Raw genomic sequence first — 22,632 nt, forward strand, 5'->3', positions numbered from 1 at the left:
TAGGAAGTGATTTTTAAGGGAAGTGAAGACCATGAAAAAGGCACAAAATTGGGAGAGAATGAATGAGACAAAGAGCTTTAAGGACTGAAGATTGGGCAGATCCAGTACTGACGTTAATTATAGTAAACGAAAGTATAGATGCAAAATTCTACACAGTGGATACTGCAACTTAGTATCCTGCTATGCCTATGGGTCCCAACCCAAAATTACGCTGCCAGAATGTGTCAAAGGGTTAGATGAGAGACCTGTGGGGTAGGGTGGGAGGGATTCTGCCCACTTAGGTAAGGGGGCCTGGCAGGGGTTGCAGAGCCCGCCTTGCACTCTGTGGCTCCGGTCCCATGAGGCTTGCTGGGCTTGGCTCTCTGCTCCAGGTGTTGCAACATGACGCACAGGGTCACAGCACTGCTTAGATTTGACCCAGCTGCCTCTCCGTCATGATGATGGGGGGCCAGACAGGTCAAATTTGAGCGGCTCAGTGACAGCATGCACCAGATTACAACACCACTTTCACAAATTTGACCTGCCCTGGTCTCCACCAAACATGAGCAGTGCTGCAACCCCAGAGATCACAACTCCCAGAGCAGGGAGCTGAGCCCAGACAGCACTGTGGGACAGAAGCTGCAGGACCTGCCACTATGGTACTCATGGTATACTTATTTAGTACTTATTATGTAAGTGTGTATATTATGTGGGTAAGAAATATTTAGTGAGCCAGATGTTTCTTTTACTAAAGGTATTTAGTGTTTTTGGGTTTGAGGTATTTGGGTTGTGATAGGCTGTCCTGAGACCAAAAAGGTGAGAATCAGAGGTTTAAGCAATTCCAGCTTGCTCAAGCATTTCCCAGTTACTAGAAATGCTGCCATCCCCCATCTCCACCTTAGTGTTGACATCAAGGACTATGTAAGAAGATAGTTTTTTCCAGTACAGTGTCTGGACAGCTATCCTGTATTGGCACTTAAAGTGCAGCACCAAACTCTGTCCTTGTGCTCTTGCCTCAGTCTTCTCATTTCCCCTACATCCCAAAGATCTCGATTTAGAGCTATGTGACGTAAACTGAAAATCTGCTATAGAGAGAAACTGCTTTTTTGGGTGGTGAATATTTTTAGAAGAATTATCTAATAATTTGTGGTAGCTTTGACTGTTACCAAGGATATCGTTCCCTTTCATTTTTACAACACATTTTTCTTTTCCTCTTCCCTCTCCCCCACCCCAAAAGAGAAATATGTATATTACTATGTATACATGCAGCCAAGATCCAACAACTTGGCCTATGTTGGTATAGAAATAGCTATATGCATGATACACTAAGAAACAACTAAGTCACAGTGTCGGAACCAGGCATCAGTCCCATGTCCCTGAGGGGCATATTACAGCTCATTATCAGTCTTCTAAATCCTCCTACAAGCTGTCCTACATAGCTGGAAATTTTTTCTTCTAATGCATAAAGAATTTTTGCTATTATAATATATTAAAGAAACCATCTCAAATTGTAATTTGTACATAGTAAATGCCTTTATCATGGATGTTTCTGTTAACACCTTCGTTTACTGAGGCAGGAAGATTTTATAAATCAATTCTCTTTCCCTGTATTCTTCATTTATTTGCGCTGTGTGTGTTTGTGTCGGACAATGAAAATCAATGAAGTGTTTCCTTTTTAGGTTTACAGTGCTGCAGTGCTTGGGTAACAAACACTGCAGAGACATGTTTGTTTAGAAACTATTTCCACTGAAATGTAGTGGTTGAAAAAAGACCACTTGGAAGCATTTTTCTTGGTCTTTGATGTGGTAAAGGTTTGTTTTTACGAAGTCTAAATTTTTACCCAAATTTGAATTATACTTTTAAAAATTCACTCATTTTTATTTACTCTTATGCAAAAATATTCTGTCCTCAAAGGCCCTACAAACATTATTAGGGACAGCTGTCGGATAGAAATTTCAGAGACTGCTTGATTCTCTAATTCCAGGGTGTAGTTCAAGAACATTCAATTGCATAATAGTAACACTAATTGTGGGTCCAGGTTAGAGAAGATTATCTAGAGACTCCAGACTCTCCCACTTCTTTCCCTCCTGTCATTAAAACTTTTATTTAGCTGTTCTTTGAGTGATTCATGCGCATCTTCACATGGATGCCATTATCCTAGAAAGTTTGTGTTCTTACAATTTTTCATGTGTAATTGGGCATCTGAAGTGAATAAGGAGTATGCCTAATTCTGAGCAGGACTTGGTTTTATTTATTGGGTTTCAAAATATAAGGTCTGTAAATTTAAATAAGTGGTAATGTAGTAAAATGAATATCAACCAATTTAGGCCTAACACCTGACCTCTTAGATGGTGATAAATTGTCTATGAATTTCCTAAATCTGCTTTGGTCCCAGAGAGAAGTAAAACATATCCACACTATTATTCACCTTAAGCAACTAACGAATCAATAATGTATTTCATCTTGCTGCAGAAGGGATACAATGAATGAAATGAATGGCAGTTGTTTGATACTGTGCAGATTCAATTCCCAGAACTATTCCTGCTGACATTAACACTTAGAGCCATAAAGAAAAGTACACTTGAGTTAGTTGGAGGGACCAAAACAAAGTAAAATGGATTGCTTTCCCTCAACTTTGCTTTGCACCTTGAACTAAGTCCATCCCGGGCTCCTTAGTCCTTCCCATTCCCAAACAATAAGGCCAGGCATAGAATATCATGCTCCAAAAGCCTGATAGAGCTGCTGCTGGCTCCATGCCAGAGCCTCCGAGATTGATCTCCTATCATCATGCATGTTTTCCTTCTTCTGGATCCCAGCCTAACTGTATGTATCAGGGACTATAGTAGTAGGCAGAAGAAAGGCCAGATAAGCTAAACTGTCTTTCACCAGTTTGGACTGCCTCTTTCAGGAGTCCCAAACTAGTTCTGCATCCCTGCCAGAAACCTACCCTCCCTTTCAACAGAACACTGCACACGCATACACACACTGAGTGAAACTCCCTCAGAATAGCTTCTAAAGTGTTAAAACGGCTACAGTTCAACATAAAATCCTAATGCACAGACAGAAGTAAGTCAGTGGTTACCATGTTGACCTCTGAAGTGCTAACAAAAAGATAACTCTCATTTTTACCAGATGGCAGAAGAAAAAATGAGCATGGAAAAATTTATTTCCATTCATTCAACAATGGAGAGTAAAATATAATGTATTATGGACATTTGGTAGTGACTGTTTAATATTTTTTTGAAGTTGATATGATTCTAATTAATTAGTTTACCTTACCTACCATTGGTCCCCCTACAAATTTTTGTTGTCTTGCAACCCTAGCTTCTATTTTTAAACATTTTTCTTCCCTGGAGCTATGTGAAAACCTTAAATCCACACAAATGATACGATGAAACTGCTGTCAAATACACAAAGCAAGCTGAAAGAATGTTTCACTACCCTTTTCAGCTACAATAATATAGATTTCAGAGTAGCAGCCGTGTTAGTCTGAATCCGCAAAAAGAAAAGGGAGTACTTGTGGCACCTTAGAGACTAACAAATTTGTTTGAGCATAAGCTTTCGTGAGCTACAGCTCACTTCATCGGATGCATTTCCGATGAAGTGAGCTGTAGCTCACGAAAGCTTATGCTCAAATAAATTTGTTAGTCTCTAAGGTGCCACAAGTACTCCTTTTCCTTTTGAGTAATATAGATGTAACAATAGATTCAAAAATTAGACTGAATGTTTCTAATTTTTTGCCTGGGAATATTTTGTATATAAATAGAGTATAAAATTGCCTGCTGATCAGCCAAACACAATCAGGATAACCACCAGCAGCGTATTAATGCCTAGGCCAACAAATTTGCAGGGGCAGCAAATTTATAACAGCAGCCAGAGGCTGCTTCCCCTGGTGCCGGTTCGCGCTCTCCGGCCCCGCCCCAACTCCACCCCTTCCTCACCCCCTCCCTAGCCCTATTGATCCCCTTCCCCAAATACCCATCCCAGCCCCACCTCCTCTCCTGAGCACGCCGCGTTCCCCTTCTTCCCACCTCCTTCGCGAAGCTGTTTAGTGCACAAGCACTGGCAGGGAGTGGGGAGAAGCAGGACCCGGCTTTGTGCTCAGGGGAGGAGGTGGAGTCTGAGACGAGGTGAGCTGGGGGGGAGAGGGCGCGGCAATTATTTCTGGGCCTAGGGGCGGCAAAATCATTAATCCATCACTGATAACCACTTAATTGCAGGGAATCTTTGGCGGTCAGACTACATGACCATAATGGTCCCTTCTGGCCTTATCTTTAAATCTTGCTTGTGCATCTCTCAAATTGCTTAAGCATCTTGATTGGCTCATATTTAATTTTTTCCTGGAGGAACACTGTTATAGTAAAAGATTGATCTTGTATTAATCAGCTACATGTAGTAACAAAAAAAATTAACTGAACTCTGAAAAAAGAGAGCATTACAATATTACTATGCCGTTGGCATACCGTTCTTTGTTAGGGTGCAGTTTTGCTTGTATTTTTCTCCTCATATCACTAACAAGATTGCACATACTTTACATAGTAAGTTCAAAAATATGTATTAAATTACAAAAGCAGTGAACAGTATTCTTTAGATAATAGGCTGTTCTAGCCTTGTTTGATATGAACAGGTAAGGAACTGGGTGTACTAATAAATACCTTTATAGGATCTTAATCTCTCCCTTTCTGCTCTCTCCTCCCTGCCACTCCACCTTCTAATTTTCATACCATATTTGTAGTCGGTAATGAAGCAATAAAAATAGTACAGTCAATAAGCCAGACATGAAGAAATGTCTTGCAAGAGAATGATTAGAAAAATGGATAGAGCTGTATTTTAACCAAGAGACACCAAATGAAAGAGTTGGCCTCTGTCTTTTAAGGAAGCTATAATAATTGGACAGTGGGTTTCAATGACATGTGACACCAATGCAGTTTACTTCTTATAGCCCATTGTGAACGTAGCATTTCCTTGTCCTAGCTGCTAGAATTGTGCTGTCCTGTTTAAAGTCCTGGTCTGACACTGTTATGCATTGGTACAGTGAAATCTGGTGTGGCCCAATACACAATATATGCAAAGCCCGTGTGCTCCGTAGCAAGTTGGACCTAAATTCTGTGGCAAGATTCTAGGTTTGTGGTGCATATTGGTGTTGAGTTTTGTGGCAGATTCAAGTACATTCAGTAAAATTATCCTTTTTAATTAAATATGAAAATAACTAATATAAATAGCATAGTATTACTTGTAATATTGTAGTTAAATTGTAATAGCATATTGTAGTTAAAGGCAATGTCTCTTACACAGCCACCTCTGTGCTCCAGAAGCTGAAATGTGTTCAATACTTGGAGCCTGTAAACATGGCTGATGAATCTTTGTGCTAAGAGCACATAAGATAGCCTCCATTTCTACCTAGCCTCCTTCAACACAGGGTGACATCATTTTTAGACTTGTGAGCATTATCTTATAATTTTTTAAAACAAGTAACGAAACAAGCGCTTCAAAAAGACGCTAACAAAAGACAAACCTCTTAAATAACTTCCACTCAGACTCCACTTCACTTTTCCATCGCAGCACTGAGGCTAGGAAAAAGGAGGGAGACCAGAGTGGGGATGGGGTGATGAGGAGGTAGTGAGTTGTTGGTGTAATGAGTGGTGTGGAAAGAAAGGAAGGAGAAGCTAAGGAGATGGTTTTAGAAACGAGGAGAGAGGAGTTGGGGAAAATCAGATCGGAAAATGAGAAAAGAAGGGAACAGAAAATGAGTCAGGAAGAGGGAAAGGAGGGAGACACCAGAGGCAGGGAAATCTGGGGGGAGGGGGAAGAGTGCACAGAGGGATAGAGGGAACGGATACTGAGAAACAGAAGAGCAAAAAGAGGAAGGAAAGGAAGAACAAAAGCAACACAGCAAATTTAAAAAATATAAGGTTGAATGCAAAATTGATACAATAAAATACAGTACATATACGTTTTGAGCCAGCTTCTTGATTTTGCTTTGCGCTGGGTGTGGGAATAGAGAGGGTGACAAAGATGACTCGCCATATCTGTGCCTGCCTTATTCTGGTGCTACTGTAAATTGAGATGGCTTGTACCAACCATCTATGGACTGTTATGCTGGAGCAACACTGTTGGGAGTATAATGCATTCCACCCAAGCTCCCTTGACTAGCGAATGGTAGGGAACCATTACACCAACCAAAGGATGTCCCTATCATGGGGCTGTTTTGTGGGGGACGTTTAGGCCTACTTCCCTCTTTCTGGAATGGCATAAAGGGTATGTCTATACAGCCTGTGGCAGCAAGCCTCCCAGCCCAGGCCAACAGTACAGTCCTTTGAAGTTGCAGCTCAGCCTTGGAGCCTAGGGCTTCAGAGCCTGAACTCCAACCCAAACAGCAACTTCAAATGCTGTCTACATAGCTATTTTTAGAGCACTAACCTGAATCCCACTAGCCTGAATCTGTCAACCGAGGCTGTGAGGCTTGCTGCCCGGGCTGTGTAGACACTCAAAGAGATCACGTTGTACAGCAGAATCCGGTCACTGTTTACATACCAATATGCAGAGGCTGATTGGCTCAGGCATTCTAAGGAAAACAAAACTAATTAAAAGTCACTTGCTGGAAATTCTGCCAGTATGGGGGCGTCCTTTGCTGGCACAGAGCTTTTGTGCCTCCTTTCCTGCAACACCCTGCGTAGGAGGAGGAATGGGGCTGGAGCACACTGCACCGTTATCCCCTGCAGGCGTAAGGTTTTAGGAGACCATAGTAAGCTAATGGAGCTGCTCTAACTCACCTCAGAACTACTCAGGTTTGTACCTTTGGAATGCTCCATATTGAACTAAATCATTTTTAGGGGAGGAAAAGGGTTCTGGTGTGGAATACAAGGACTTCCTCTTTCAAGCTCAACTTTATAAATTACTCATACTTGTGCATTATTGTCTTATGAATTTTTATCTGCTGTTCAAGCCCTGGAAATACAGAAAAACCTGGACAGATCAAGAGCCCCCATATCAACGCCAGCAGGATACTTAGGAGAGGGAGAAATAGTAGGCAAAAATATGTTGATTAAAATTAAAACTTTTTGTGGGGGATTGTAAATTTTGGAAAATGTTTATAAGGTTTCCCAGAGTTCAAGAGGTTTAAGAACCAATAGCAAAGAATGAAAATATCAGAAAAATAGTTAGGTTTTAAATGCACAGAAACACCTTATCAAACTGTTAATATCTCTTTAAAATAATCTCATATTATTTACTAGGTACACATTGGAATCCATATCATTCAGTGTCTGATTTGATATGAGTGGTTTTATAGCACTGAGCACTGATTAGCTGATAAGAGCAATAAGCTGTTTTCATACTTATGCGGAGTCTTGATGTCTGCTGTTTCACAAAATATTAGATTGTTGTAAATGCATGTCCCACTCTAAAATCCAGACTATGGCGTTTTAAAAAGAAATATAAGTGACTAAAAGCATTAAAATGTGTAACACAACACAGTAACATAATTATATGTACCATGGGATTGCAAGCCCACATCGACCTCAGAGGACAGCTGAATAATCTTTTCTGTGCTCTCATGATTGATAAAAATAAAAAGTTAATAACTATTGACAGCAGAAATAAGAAAATATGTTTGTCCCACATTCATTGCCTTAATAAAGATTCTAGAGTGAAGTAAGAACACCAGCAGGTTAGTGGAGATTCTTACCTTTTCTTGATTAAACAATCTGGCATATTCAGCAGTGCATTTGTAGCTTGGTTAATACAATTCATGTCGTGCCGTGCCGTGCCAAGCCAAGCCAAACCAGCCCATGAATGCAGGAGAGTCTAGTTCTGATGTCAAAAGTGACTGTAAAAATATGATCATAGAAGATAAGGGTTGGAAGAGATCTCAGGAGGTCATCTAGTCCAACCGCCTGCTCAAAGCAGGACCAACACTAACTAAATCATCCCAGCCAGGGCTTTGTCAAACCAGGTCTTAAAAACCTCGAAGGATGGAGATTCCACCACCTCTGTAGGTAACCCATTCCAGTGCTTCACCACCCTCCTCATGAAATAGTGTTTCCTAATATCCAACCTAGACCTCCCCCCACTGCAACTTGAGACCATTACTCCTTGTTCTGTCATCTGCCATCACTGAGAACAGCCGAGCTTCATCCTCTTTGGAATCGCCCTTCAGGTAGTTGAAGGCTGCTATCAAATCCCCACTCTCTCTTCTCTTCTGCAGACTAAACAAGTCCAGTTCCCTCAGCCTCTCCTCGTAAGTCATGTGCCCCAGCCCACTGATCATTTTTGTTGCCCTCTGCTGGACTCTCTCCAATTTGTCCACATCCTTTCTGTAGCGTGGGGCCCAAAACTGGACGCAGTACTCCAGATGTGGTCTCACCAGTGCCGAATAGAGGGGAATAATCACTTCCCTCGATCTGCTGGCAGTGCTCCTACTAATGCAGCCCAATATGCCGTTAGCCTTCTTGGCAACAAACTGACTCATATCCAGCTTCTCATCCACTGTAATCCCCAGGTCCTTTTCTGCGGACCTGCTTCTTAGCCTTCAGGCCCCAGCCTGTAGCACTGCATGTGATTCTTCCATCCTAAGTGCAGGACTCTGCACTTGTCTTTGTTGAACCTCATCAGATTTCTTTTGGCCCAATCGTCCAATTTGTCTAGGTCACTCTGGACCTTATCCCTACCCTCCAGCATATCTACCTCTCCCCCCCAGCTTAGTGGAGTTCCATATTTCTCTTCATGTTTAAATGGCTTCCAATCCGGTGGTGCATAAAATTATGTTGTTTTGCTTTAGGGTGGCAATTTATTGCTTTTCATCTCTTAAATTTATTTTTAAAACTCTAATCTGGCTTTTAGAGTGAAACACGTTCACAATAATCTAATATTTTGGAAAATTGCAGATATCAAATGTACTCCTATTGCCAGTACAGGTTTTTTTTTCCCTAACTGCCACCTGTGCAAACTCAACCTTGGTTATTTAATGTCAAGCTGAAATCTTTCCTTGTGCATCATCACCAGTAGTAAAGGTTCTGCAGACCAGATTAGACTCTTAGTTACACCTGTACATCCCTATTTCCCTTAGTTGATTTGAACAAGTACTACTGATTAGAACATAATTACATTGATGCACTTGAGTACTGCCACCTGTGGACATAAAATTATTATTGTACACACACAACCTTTTTCCGTTTTTACTACCACACCTTTTCAGGAGTTGTTCTCCAGGAAGTTAACCTGGAGACTTAGTAGCTTCCTGGTGATGTGCCTCCTCTGTTCTGCTTTTAATGTCTCGTGTGGTAGAGAAGGAAGAATGAGCAGTATTACTATGATTTCAGAACTCGGGGACACATGCCATGCTCAGCATCTCAGGGGGCACAGAATAGAAGGTACAACCTGGGAAGGGAAGGCAGAAGTAAAAGCAGCTGTACATCGCCTTTGCGCCTCCCTAATTCTGAGCTGCTCTGATGGCCAGCTGTGGGTTGCTCTGTAACCTGGAATAGATGATGCACTTTACATTCTCTTAGGTATGTCAGAAAAAAGCTGTCTCTGTTAGCTATGCCCACCTAGCCACGCAGCCTACGCCAAGAGGAGTTTTTCTTCTCATTTAGGACCATCACCTCCCTGAACAACGTTAGCTGCATCAGTGGAGGCTCTCTTCCATCAATCTACATTGGAGATTTTGTTGGCATAACTGTTGATCGGGGTGTTTTTTTTTTCATCCCTGACTGACCTACTTATGCCAATACAACTTTTCAATATAGACTAAGTATATTAGTGCATGGCTGTGTTTTATTAAGGTGGAGAATGTACTGATACCATTTCCTTCCCCGACTACTCATTGACAAAAATGTTCTACAGGTAAAGTGACAGGTCAAGAAAGGCAAATCATCATCCTCTGCCTGAGCGTGGTGGTGTTATCCTTGTACAGTCCTTTCCTGTTCTTAAGTTTATATCAAAATCAATGTTAATTACCTCTATATTAATCAATCTGTCTGAAAGCATGTCTTTGCAAGCCACGTGGGTGGCGATACAAATCTCTCGTCTAATGCAAATTAACATGCTGTGCAAGTAGAAGCCCATTTTGCTTTCTCATCTTTAGAGGATTTGTTTTTCTATATAAGATGGTTAACCTGTTTTTCCAGTTCTCAAAAGGCATGTAAGGTAGGGTAAAGCTTCTAAGTGTTTCTCCTCCCTTTGACATATCTTTGCCAATTATAAAAGCCGGCAAATAATTAATCCATAATAGGTTTGGTTTGCTTTTAATTGTAATATGGCAATTGATTTTTAGTTCAAATTTGACTTCTAATGGGACTGTGCTCTTGCCACTTGATTGAGAATAAGTCCTGGGTGGAGATTAGTGACATGGGGGGGGGAGGAGGAGGAAAGCAGCAATTTGTGTGCAAAGAGCTGCTTCAAAGAGGCTCTGCTGCTCCTCAGGGCTATATTTCAGAGACCCAGCTATATTTAGGGAAGTCTCTCCCCTGTCCCAAGAATCCAGCATGGAGAAGCCACAAAGTGTCCCAGCAGCTACAACTGGATGGGGAGGCAGACAGCCATGTAGTTCAACCAGGAAAGGGAAGACACTGATGCTGCTGCAAGTTGTCACCTTCTGAACCTGCCAGAGAAGGCTCTCTCAAGGTGTCAGTGTCAGCAGGTTGGCCAGTGCCCACACAAGCCAGTTTCAACTGAGGGAAAGTAAAGAGCTGGCAGCTATCCCTGTTGATGATAAGCACAGAAGCACTAAAAAGACTAGCCCTTTGCTAGGGAGAGGCAGCAGCAAAATCACCAAAGTTGATTACAGCACTGTTATCTCAAGGTAGAGAGGTGGACACACTCTCCCCAACTTCCACCATTATTAGTTATTCTCAGTTGTAATGTTTCTGACTTTGTTTTGGCTACTTAATAAGCCAGCTAGCATATTTGAACAATTTTAATGGGGCAGGTCTCTATTTGAGATAGAACCAGTGCCTAAATACTGTTGCAATAGGTACTTTATAAATTGTTATACATATCCCATTTTAAAATCCTTAAAAATAAGGATTATCATCCAACACAGATACAGGATCTTAACTAGAACCATGTACTAAAAGAAAACATGCGTGTGAATATTACCCTTCAGTTTGTACTGTAGTTACATCCAGACGAACCGAATTTAATATGCGGAAAATAATCCTGCAATGATCCAATTGTGGGATTAGGATCTTCATTTGCATACCTGATATTTAGCAAAATGATATATGATCAGTAACAAATATATAAATATTGCAAAAATCTGAAGAATACTTATAAGACATCACAGGTTATTTATTGCTACAGGTGTGTGTAAAGTTACTGGCACTGTCATTTGCTGGATTGCCTACATATTCAGTATGTCACCGTTTTACACCCATTAAAGACAAGGTTGTGGATCTATGTAGATTCTGTAGTTCACGTTATAAACTGATCCGGTTATTGGGGCTTCAGGAGGTGCCACGAGTCTGCCTCTGCAGGCCCAAGTGCAGAACCAGGGCTTTAAATCCTATTTTTCCTAAGTGAATCATGATTAACTGATGGCAAAGGAAAGCAGAACTTTAGATTTCCTTGATCCAGACAGCACAGAACACTAACAGAGATGGATTCTGCGGTTAGGTCCATGATGTTCTTTTCTTTGTCTCTTTTAGTTTGCAAGCTTCTAAATTGTTTTCATTGGAAGTTTCATTTCTGAAATCTCATCTGAGTGTGAGACTGTTCATGCTGTACACCATGAAACTCTCTGTGCAAGTTTATAAATTTTGTGCGTCCCTGTGTATTCTTTTCTAGGCACGTTTTCCACAAAGCCTGCGTGGATCCTTGGCTTAGTGAACACTGTACCTGTCCTATGTGTAAACTGAACATTTTGAAGGCTCTGGGAATTGTAGTAAGTTACATATTTGTGACCTTTATTACATAACTGATACGGCCAGTTCAAGTAACTTCTTCACACAAAGTGCTTATAATAAGAAATCAATCACAGCAGGCATGGTGGGTTGGCAAGAGCATATTGCTCAGCCATGTTGGAGTCCTCCTTCCTGTGGTTTGAGTGTGGCCTCTGATCTGTCTTTTCAGCCAGAGGACCTCAAGTGAATATAGAGAGATTGAGTGCTCAGAGAATCCATTCTGCGAATACCAGCTGCTAGCTGATTCACAAAGAGACATTAGAGGATGATCTCAGGGGAGATCTTTCTCCCATTTTCCTGCATGGGTAGAAGTTCTGAGTGCAGTGGTGATTCTCAGGCAGATTATGTTTCCCATATAAAGGGGAAGGAAAAGCTTATGCCATGTCTATAGTAGCTCTCAGGTCAAGCACAGCAAGAGAGAAATCAGGCCCACATTCCTAGCTATGTCAAACTGCACAAACTTTCTAGAAATAACAGCAGATAACATATTGTAGGTAAGCTACTTTTGTAATTTAACATACCTGAGTTGATAAAGGAGGAAACAGTGTAATTTGACATGCCTTGTCTAAAACCTCTCACTATTGATGTAGAGTACAAAGAAATCAGTTTTTTGCCCTATGATAGTAAATTTCTTTACTGTTAAGAATATACTGTTGTGTATAGGTTCTGTGCCACCAACATATTCAACTCCCTCTCCTGAATTATAATGGTATTTTCTGTACCTATGTACAAAAGGGTTTAGCCTTTTTAAACAAAATGTTTGTAACTTACTACTGGAAAGCGTAGGACCAACTTTCAATCATACATGGTGGTGGTGTAGCCTTGTTGGTCCCAGGATATTAGAGAGACAAGGTGGGTGAGGTAAAAGTCATAAGCTTTTGAGCTACACACAGTGACCTGAAGAGTTCAAAAATCTTTTCACCTACAGAAGTTGGTTAAATAAAGTATATTACCTCACCCACCTTGTCTCTCTATGATAGTTAGGCTTTTACATAATTCGGTGTCTTCTTTATTTTAAAAAAAAAATTAAGCAAGGGAGACTTTTGCAGGCTGCCTGTGTATAGAATAATTAACATTTTAATATGGAAATAATGTTTTTCCAGCCAAGTGTGCCATGTACAGATAATGTAGCCTTTGATATGGAAAGGCTCACCAGAGGACAGCCAGCCAATAGACGATCAGGACTTGGTGACTTTGCTAATGACAACTCGCTCAGCCTGGAGCCCCTACGCACTTCTGGGATGTCACAGCTTCCACAAGATGGGGAAATAACTCCAAGGACAGGGGAGATCAACATTGCCGTAACAAGTAAGCATTATTTGGTTTTTATTATAGTTTCATGGTTTCCCTGTTGTGTAGTGTCTGTTTTGCTGTGGTTCTGCACAGCAGGACAGCAGTGAAAGCTTTCCCTATAGAGACAAAGGTGACCTCTCTCAATGCAAGAAACATACACGTTTTTTATTGAAACTGATAACTTCAGGGACTGTTGCAAACACTTTCATTATTAATGGTAAATTCATTTAGAACTGCATACAATTATCAGGTGAACTTCAAGAAAAAAAATTAATTTGGTAACCAATGTGGGAAGCCAAAAAGGCATCTACTATTTTTACACAGCAAAAATATACTGCAAGACTATTATTTAACTAGTTAGTAGTTACTAAGTTGGTTATAGGTATTATCGTGGGTACTTAGACGCTTTCTCAATTAGTGTGTTGCATTTGGAACCCCTAAGGCCCAGGAGCAGAGATCTAAGAGATTAGCCCTAGTATTTGTCATGTCTGCCTTTATAACTTAAGATTTTTGTATTCGTTGCGAAGGTCTTTGAACCCAGCGTAATCTGGATGTTTCGTGGTATCATAATATTGTAGGACAGTGTAAGCAAACTATTTGCAGGGCTCTCTTCAAAGGGAAAACGTGAGGAAATTCCACTGAGTAGATTCTACCTGGGGGTTTCTGGTGTATAAACAAAGACCCTGTGAATACAGTATGCATGGCATTGCATCATTTTCTAAATGTTCTAGGGTAATGATTTGATGTATGGATAAATGTTTTTCTGACTGCATCACAGAACTCAAATCCATGTTGGAGGCAGTCGATTTTCTCATATTTTCTTCATATCTATTCACCCAATCTCATAAACTCGGGACTGCTTGTATTCTTACCTATGTTAATAAGCAGAGTTACTAAAAAAAAGCTTCTAAATACACTGCATTATGGAACATTTCTTATGATGCTACAACAAAGCAAACTTGTGATAGAAAACTTTCCTTTTTCCACTTTTCCCACCTTTCCTCCAAATTTACCAATATCCATTAGTGTGCTGGCCTGAGAAGGGCAAATCCAAACTCCAAATTTAGTTTGTTCACAAAACCAACAAGTCGCTTTGTCCTGCATCTGTCATTACTAATCCATCCCTTATTTAGCTCTCCTGAACGCAGATTAAACCTGGTAACAATTTTTAATGTTCAGTGTTCCCATTCAGGAGAAAGAAGTTTGCAATTAAACCAGGCTAACTGCTCAACTTCATTGAAGGCAGGTGTGTTGACTGTCTGTCCTCTGTTGTAGTAAATGCCTTTCAAAGATGGAACACCGTGGTAAAGAAAAGAGAAATATAAGCACCAGTTCATTCTGATAGTGGTTATAAAATAAAGTTTCTTTAAAAAAGCTTTTCAGGTTTTAACTTTATGTATAACACACATTTCTGTGGCACGCTCAAGTAAAGCCTAAAATACATCTCAGTAAACCAGAATATTTGTAATTAAACCTATTTGCACATGCAGAACTTCTCAGCATAGTGTCTGTTTAATAATGCCTTTGATATTGAATGCTTTTTCTTAAAATATTTCTTATTTTAAAGCATTTGGACGTTTTTATAATCATTTGAAACTGAAATCTGTTTCCTTTCCAAATATCGCATCCTTCCGTTATGTGGAAAATTTGTTAGTTGTGGTTTAGTGCTTGGCAACTGGCACTAACTTTGTTTAAATAAAAATATCACTAAAGTATTTGCTTTTAAAAAATACTTATAAAAAATTAAATTATGTGTCTCTGTACACCTGTAGATGAAGTCACATTTTGGGCTTTCCAAACCAACCCTGACAATATCCATATTAACTGGGAGGAGAGGAGAGCCTTCATTTACATTTTTCCTCGTCTTGCATTTCACTTTACATTGTTAAATGCTCCTTCTTTATTGCTAACCCTGAGGCTCAGCCAGGAGATATTGTTGTGCTTGGCTTTTTTTCCACACCTTCTCTCCACTTCTTCTTTGCTAGCCTTCTCCAACCAGTAACTCTGTGGCTAACTTCCTTCTGCTTTACTTCCTGGCGCCAGTCATGGCTTAGAACCCTGTAGCCTTCTGCCAGTGGCATTTGAGGGAAATGTGCACATCGATTTGACATAAGCCTTCTCCCACGAGTGATTTCCTCCCTTTCCTTTATCAACAGAAGAATGGTTTATTATTGCCAGTTTTGGCCTCCTCAGCGCCCTCACACTCTGCTACATGATCATCAAAGCTACCGCTAGCTTGAATGCTAATGAGTAAGTAAATATTTAGATATGCATCTATATATTTGGTTTTGGGTGTCACAGGCAACACTGGGAAGAAGTGGCAGGAGGGAAGGAATGGGAGAAATGAGGTTTTTTCAAAGTGTGAGTGCCTTCTCTTTCTATGTGAAAGTCTTTACTAGAAATTGTTAATGCACATGTAGCTAGATTTGCCTGAAATAGCTCCCCACAAAGGGGCAGAGCAAAAAAAAAGGAGTGGGGTTTCAATTAGCATTTAATCAGCTGATACACTTAAATAGTAAGCGTATTCCTCTAGTCCACCGGGCCAGACTCTCCCTGATGGGGACCAGTAGTTGTTGCCATCTGATGGCTTTCTGGCAGCTTCAGTCTGTTTCTCAGATTTCAGCTCACAAAACCCATTTTCACTGTTGGAACTCCTTTTCGCAGAGGAAGAGGGATATAAATGTTACATCACTAGAGGTGCTCCTTTCAGAGGATTTTGGGACTCAAGAGTAGTAATGGGAAGCTTGCACTGCTGCTTCTTGCTTTGTAGCTGTTCGGTGGATAGAACATTCCAGTCTTCAGAGCTGTCAATCCATACCTTAATAAAGAGTTGCAGTCCAAAATTAGTGTGTGAAAACATCCATACCTTCTTAATTTTGGTAGATTTTCACTATGCAAAGTCTGGTCAGAATTTGACTGTAGGCTGTGATTTTCAGTAAGCAGATCTTCCTACATTTGTGTCTAGACAAATGCTTGCTAGCTTTGGAGGTGTATTATCTGGGTAGCCTAGCAATTTGCACATTATACACAGTACTGCATATGGAAATTAGGTGTGCTCAAATATATGCAGAATTAGTTACTAAAAATCCAGGCCCATAACATTTTCCTAATCCTTGAATTTCATCATTTCACCATTTTCCACTTTATCTCTGAATGTCTCATACTAACTCAGGTTCCATTACTATGCTGATCCTCTTACTGAAAGTTGGATACGTTTCAAATGCAGTTTCTCATAGAGATTGGAAAAGATTACCTTTTATAAATATAGGGTCCGCTCTTCAGATGCAGAGATAAGAGAACAGTGTTTTTCAGCTCTTAGAGAGACAGGATGGAAACAGAATTCAGTAAGACTGAAGTATGGATTGAGGCAGCAAAACAAAGATGGGGGGGAGGAAGGGTAAGAAAGAAGTGAGATGAGAGAGCTGTAGAGAAGATGCAGTTTTTAAAACAAAACCCTCATCTTCATTGCTCTCTGGAGCATTCTCTCCCAATAAAGTGAAAGCTTTTCAGTGGGTGGCCCCCAGAGTAAATGAGTTAAACCACTACAGTTTGGTAAATCTTGTTTAGGAAGGGGGGATATACTGAATTCTTTGGGTCAAAAACATTGACCCTAATTTCTTCATTCAGTTATCATTGATTACAGTAAGAGTTGTAAAACTTTCACTCCTGGTCTTCCAGGTGCTAATTCCAAAGGCCTGACTGGAGAAGAGTTTGACTTTTTAAGTAGTCAATCCAATCTTTCAATTTTTGTTTTGTCGATATCATCAAATTGCAGCTAGTTATCAGGGAGTTGGCAAAATTAGAGATGGTGGTCTCCACAGCAGCCGACTGTTGTGAAAAATAGCCATAAAATCTGGGGGAGGGAAGTTGTTAGGAGTTGTGTACGTGTGCCTGTGAAAAGGAATTTCTACATTTCTGGGCACTGCATTCGGAAGAGGATAGAGAAAACTCAGTCAATGTAACACCGTCCATCAATGTACACTGATGGAAGCAGAACCAGGTACATGTCTGGCATGTCCCCTTCAGCTCCTTATCTTGCCTTTCTGTTCATGCTCTGTTGGTTGTGGTTCTTTCTTTTAGTAAGCAGCAGGAAGTATTGCATTAAATTTCACACAGACTCTCTTTATTCACAAGGAGCTACTGCATCCAGGGAATTTCTTCAGGCCAATATTTAAGGGACATAGTTCACATGACAATGATGCAGTCTTTGCCTATTAGCAACAGTGATAGAACTGAAAGCTTAGTCAATATATTAAAAACACTATTTTAAAAAAAAAGGGGGGGGGAGGAAGAGTGAAATAGACTACTGAAGATGGAAAGAGTACAGAAGGGGGGGGTGTCAAAAATTTGCCCTTTCTCTCTCCATGGAGCTTCAGTACCTGCTGCAGCCTCCAAACCTCCATGGCTTTCCCACTGGACTTCACTGGAGTCTAAGCAACCTCTAACTCTGTTGCTAAGTTAAGCTACCTGGTTTAGGCCTGTCCCCTGTGTGTGCATGCCACTATTTTTTGACTCATTGCTTCACTGCTGCCTAATGTGCAAAGTATGTCAGGCGAAAAGTTTCTCCTATGTTGGTCAATGTGCCAGATATGTCATAATTCTCTGTAGTGATTTCCTTGAAATGCCACGCTATTATAGATGCAAGAAAGGAGGAAAAACGGAAAAGCTTTTTACTCCCCACTTCTCCCTATAAAAACTAATGCTGACAGTGTCCATGCAATCAGTGAACAATAACTAAACATGAACGTAGGGATTTCATTTTCCTCTTGGAAGATGACGCAAGCAGGAAGGAGTAGAAGTAGTAAACTAAGCAAGTGGAAGATGTTAGGCATTCTGTGATGGAATTCTCAGAGAGCATTTCTCAGTCAGTGAAACCCTTCCAAGGGACATTCCCTGCTGCTTGCTTCCTCTTCTGTCTCCCCCACTGTTCTAACAGGTTGATTTAAGGCATTAGTTGCTGTGTTCATGTGCACGTACAAAAGATAAATAACGACTCCAGACAACTATGACCATTTTTATAATAATAAGAAGGGAATAACCGTAAGGGGCGCTTAATTAAATGGCTGCTTTCACTTGGCCTTAAAACATCTCATGGTATTCCCAGGCTGGAGAGAGACTTCCAGGAACTGGTCTGACTTCACAGCTGTCTTGCCTGTTAATTAGTTAGATAATAGGCAAATTTTGCTCTATATCACCAGAAATAACCTGAGACTGGCCTCCCAAAAGCAACTGCACAACCACATTTCATAGTCCAGAGGCTCCTGGCATTGGGCAGTAATTTCCCAGTGGTTTAGAAGCAAGATTCAAACTTAAGGCAGTGTTGTGAAGAATTCTAGTAACAGATATTCTTCACTTATTATAATAAGCAATGATGTGGGGAACACAGACCCCATTCACCATTCTTAGATCTATACAATTTTCTCGCTGACTTTTATTTGACAGTTTTTAGTTAAACTTTCAGTATTAACTTTAAGTAATATAAATATTCTGTCTTCTTTCTTACCCCACAGAGCAGAATGGTATTGAAGAAACACTTTGACAGATTTGCCTTGGAGAGACACCTATATTTTGCACCATTTATTGATCATGCAGCATACGCAATTATATTTAGTATGTTTATTTTTCACTAAAGTTTGCTAATGCCAAAGCTTTGTATTAAGAAAAAATGAAAAAATAAACTTTAATTATGAAAACTTTTTCTGTAGTTGAATTTTATTTTCCATGAACCTCCTGCATTGAGTACTCTCTATTTTTAGTGTTTTGTGTGATATATTATTGCAATGTGTGTATTGTCTAACCTCCTGTCACAAATGGCTTCATCTTTGCTAAATGTTTATGCTTCTCTTTTTACTCTAGGACAGAAATAAGCATGACACCCACCACTTGCATGGTGATTAGTGACAGCATTACTGGAGACTGCTCCATACCCGTTTCTTATAGTTAGTCACATAACTGGGTGCAACGTTTGTAAATATCAGACTTTTTTTTCTTTTTTACAGAGTTGTTTTGAACTAAAATACTTTTTTGTGTTACCTTGGGAAGGCAGCAGTATATCTTGTCTTCAGTCCGGTCCCCACAGAAAGTTTGCAGTTCTGTTTTCCTTCTTCATAATACATCGGAAGGTTAATCTTCCTTGCCCTTCCCCCACTACCCTGTTTCACTCAGAAAGTGAAGCTAATCTACACCACCTCTTCCTGCCTAATGCTGCATGAAGAGGTGTTTTTTCCCTCCTCTTTCCCTTGCTGAATCTCCTCACTTACTCAGTAAACTTACTGAGTAATGATGCTGATTCATGTCAACTCATAGGTGATTATGCAAGATGGAAAGATTGATAATGATCTTGACTGTAATATGGAAACTCTGATCATGTCCTTTCCTGCCATTCTTTGCTGAGGATTTTCATTTTCACACAGGCTTATTTATTCAACTAGACAGTAAGAAATAACCTAACATTCACTTCAAAAATGCACACGCTATCTTTGGTATTGGATGTAGAGCTGCTGAGCTCTGATTTACAGCCAAAGTCTAGTGTCAGAGTTAATGAGATTGGCTGGTGAAGTGGGCAGATCAGTGGCAGGGAGAGTCACAAGCTGATCAAAGTTAGAACCTGTTTTGGGTATTCTCTGGTATCAAGATTTCACTGATATCTGAAATCTAACACTATAATTAAAATATACAGTTATTTCCAGCTATGAAAGAGAACCATTTTATTAAACTGATAGGATTTAGTTTTTCAAATGTACTTGAAGTAGGGAATTTTTTTTAGGTATAGGCACTTCTGGAATTTGGGAAGGCAGCAAAAATCTGCATTAAAATACTTAATTTGTAGCTGTCAAGGAGCCTTCAGCTGAGAAGGCAGCTTTTAGAAATGTATGTATGACAGTTTCAATAATGTTAATAGGGTGTTTTTTAAAGTGTCTTTGTGAAATTTTGAAAACATGAATGCAGTCAATGAAGAGAGCAGTGAATCTGTTTTTGAAAAATCTGGGAAACCTTGTTGAATGGATTTGTGGAGGAAAAAACTCCTACGTGTTGTACTCCAGGACTGGCTCGTTTTAGAATCCAATGTTTATCAGCTGAATGTTGTTGCCAAGATGGATGAATGTTGTGCAGTACGATGTAAAGCACAGATTATACAGTAAGGGGATTACATTTTTCACCAACTTCGTAAAAGCATAAGACAACTGAAATGGCTTTAAATCAAATAACACCTATACCTGCTGGGATCATGGTCTTAAACTTTTTTTTAAAGATACTGTGGAGAGCTAGCTGGGGAAAACCTGTGTGGCTCTAGAAAGCAGATTCTTCTTTGAGTGCTTGTTCATGTTGATTCCAATCAAATGTGCGTGCACTGCCTGCACCATCGTTGGAAACTTTTTCCCGTAGCAGCTCCCGTCGGGTCGACTGGGGAGCCCCCTGGAGTGGCGCCTTCATGGCGCTCAATATATGACCCTGCTGACCCGACCCCTCCCTTCAGTTCCTTCTTACCATCCGTGGCGGCCTTTGGAACTGTCTCATTTGCCTTGCAAGTGCTCCGTTAGCTTAGTTATCTAGTTCTCTTTTTTTCTTGTATAGTAGTAGTTGTTAGTGTAGTTTACTGTAGTTAGCATAGATGTTGGTGTGCGGGATCATCCCTATCCCGTCACCCCTTCTTGGGCTCCGGGGCATGCTGCGAGCCCAAGACTTTAAGTCATTCAGTGTATGCCACAAGCCCATGCCAAATAGCAACCCTCACGACTCTTGCCTGAGGTGTCTGTGGGAGTCAGTCTGAGTGCTACAAGATCTTCAGGGCTTTCGAGCCCAGGATTAAAAAGGAGTGGGATTTCTGTTTAAAGCAGCAGCTCATGAAAGCCGTACTCCATCCAGTGGCGCCTGACTGCCAAGGCCCAGGCCCAAGCGCATCGGTGCGGAGTGCTCCGGCATCGGTCTGCTAATCAGTGCTAAGGAAGGATTCTAGCGCGAGAGACTGCCAGCAATCCCTGGCACTGCAACAAGGAGCAGTAGCCTGGCACTGCTCTACTTCTCCAGTGCTCCACATGCACAAAAAGGCTGACAGAGGGTGCTCTCCTCAGAGAGCTGCAGGACTGCCAGGGGATGCTTTGCTACACCAGAGAAAGGACCTGGCTCCCAGGCAGCAAGAGTCCGTGCCGTCGACGCTGGTGCCGCAGAAGGCACCATCAAGTCCGGCTCACAGTGACTCTCTATCAGGGCCGTGCCAGGTGGAGATGTTGGAGCCACCCTCTACCCCAGATGCTTTTGAGGCCGCAAGAGATCTCATTGAGATAGCTGCAGCTCAGCCCCCAGCCATTAGAGACAAGTCTCTGGCATCATCGAGACCGGTACTGTCCAGAGGCAAGCCCACCATGATGCAGCGCTCCCAGTTGCCAGACCAACACCACGCCCAGCACCACTCCAGGTCCCCATCACCACACTACGATCCCCTGGCACTGGCTTCAGTGGGAATGTGCATGGCACTGGAGGCACAGCAATATATCTCCCCGGCACCAAGGGGTCGACACCATTCCATAATACCCTCACAGGATTGGCACCCGCATGTGGCAACGGAGCACAGCAGCCGGCACCCGTCTCTGTCACAAGACAGCTGGCACCGATCCCCTGCGAGGTCGTTATGGCACCGGTCCCCTACCAGCTCCTATGCGGCCCTGAGCACCGGCACAGGGGTCTTCAGCACTGCTATGGTCGTCGCCCTCGGGATCCTCTGAGTCTGATGCAGACTCATACTATTTGAGGTGCAGTCAGCATAGGCGCTGAAGGGATGTGCAGGAGGCCTGACCGCTACGGTGGCCACCCTCCAGAGACGCAGAATGGCCCTTTTGGACCCCCTCACCTTACCATCAGGCCCAGGGTACCCCTTCTAGGGCCTCTAGGTCTGTGACCGCGGGACGCTACCTTTCCTGGTCACCTAAAGATAGACCTTTCCCTCAGGGAGCAGAAGCTGCCCTCTCCAGAACACCCTCTAAGACTACAGAGGTGTCGACGGAACCAGCCCGGGACCTACCCACAGTCCAGGAGACATCCACCCATGCTGAGCCAGTAGAGGAGCCTAGTTCAGCCCAGGAGCAACCTGGGCAGCTAGAGGGCCGTGAGGACCCTGTACCTCCACTTGCCACATCATCCTCACCCAATGAGGCGGTGGCAGGAGTGTCAGTTCCAGGACCCCCACCCATCAACCACAGGGTGCACCAAGACCTGCTGCAGCGCTTTGCCTGCGACATGGGCCTTCAGGCGGAGGACCCAGTGGTAGACATTCTTATGTCAGAAGGTTCTTCCCAGGTGGTGTTACCACTAATAAAGACCATACAAAATAATAATAAAACCCTGTGGCAGACTCAGCCTCCATTCTGCCCACCGCCAGGAGCATAGAGAGGAAGTACTTTGTCCCATCTCAGGGATACGAATACTAATTCTCTCACCCACACCCTTGCTCCCTGGTGGTCTC

General features: G+C 41.7%; 1 protein-coding gene across 4 annotated transcripts in view; it reads left to right on the forward strand.

Annotated features, from left to right (window-relative positions):
• The window catches only part of RNF130 (ring finger protein 130), a 91,015-nt gene that overhangs the window by 56,675 nt on the left and 11,708 nt on the right, over positions 1–22,632 (forward strand). For 2 of the 4 annotated variants that reach the window (XM_073355362.1, XM_073355365.1), the window contains 4 exons: positions 11,764–11,860; positions 12,983–13,187; positions 15,329–15,422; positions 18,683–18,868. In XM_073355362.1, coding sequence (XP_073211463.1) covers positions 11,764–11,860; positions 12,983–13,187; positions 15,329–15,422; positions 18,683–18,698 — 412 coding nt within the window. In that variant the 3' untranslated portion in view covers positions 18,699–18,868. Of the gene's footprint in view, positions 1–11,763; positions 11,861–12,982; positions 13,188–15,328; positions 15,423–18,682; positions 18,869–22,632 lie in introns of those variants that run through there. The other 2 variants (XM_073355364.1, XM_073355363.1) reach the window with 2 other exon arrangements.

This window comes from Lepidochelys kempii, chromosome 8, assembly GCF_965140265.1.
Source record: "Lepidochelys kempii isolate rLepKem1 chromosome 8, rLepKem1.hap2, whole genome shotgun sequence".
Lineage (NCBI taxonomy): Eukaryota > Metazoa > Chordata > Testudines > Cheloniidae > Lepidochelys > Lepidochelys kempii.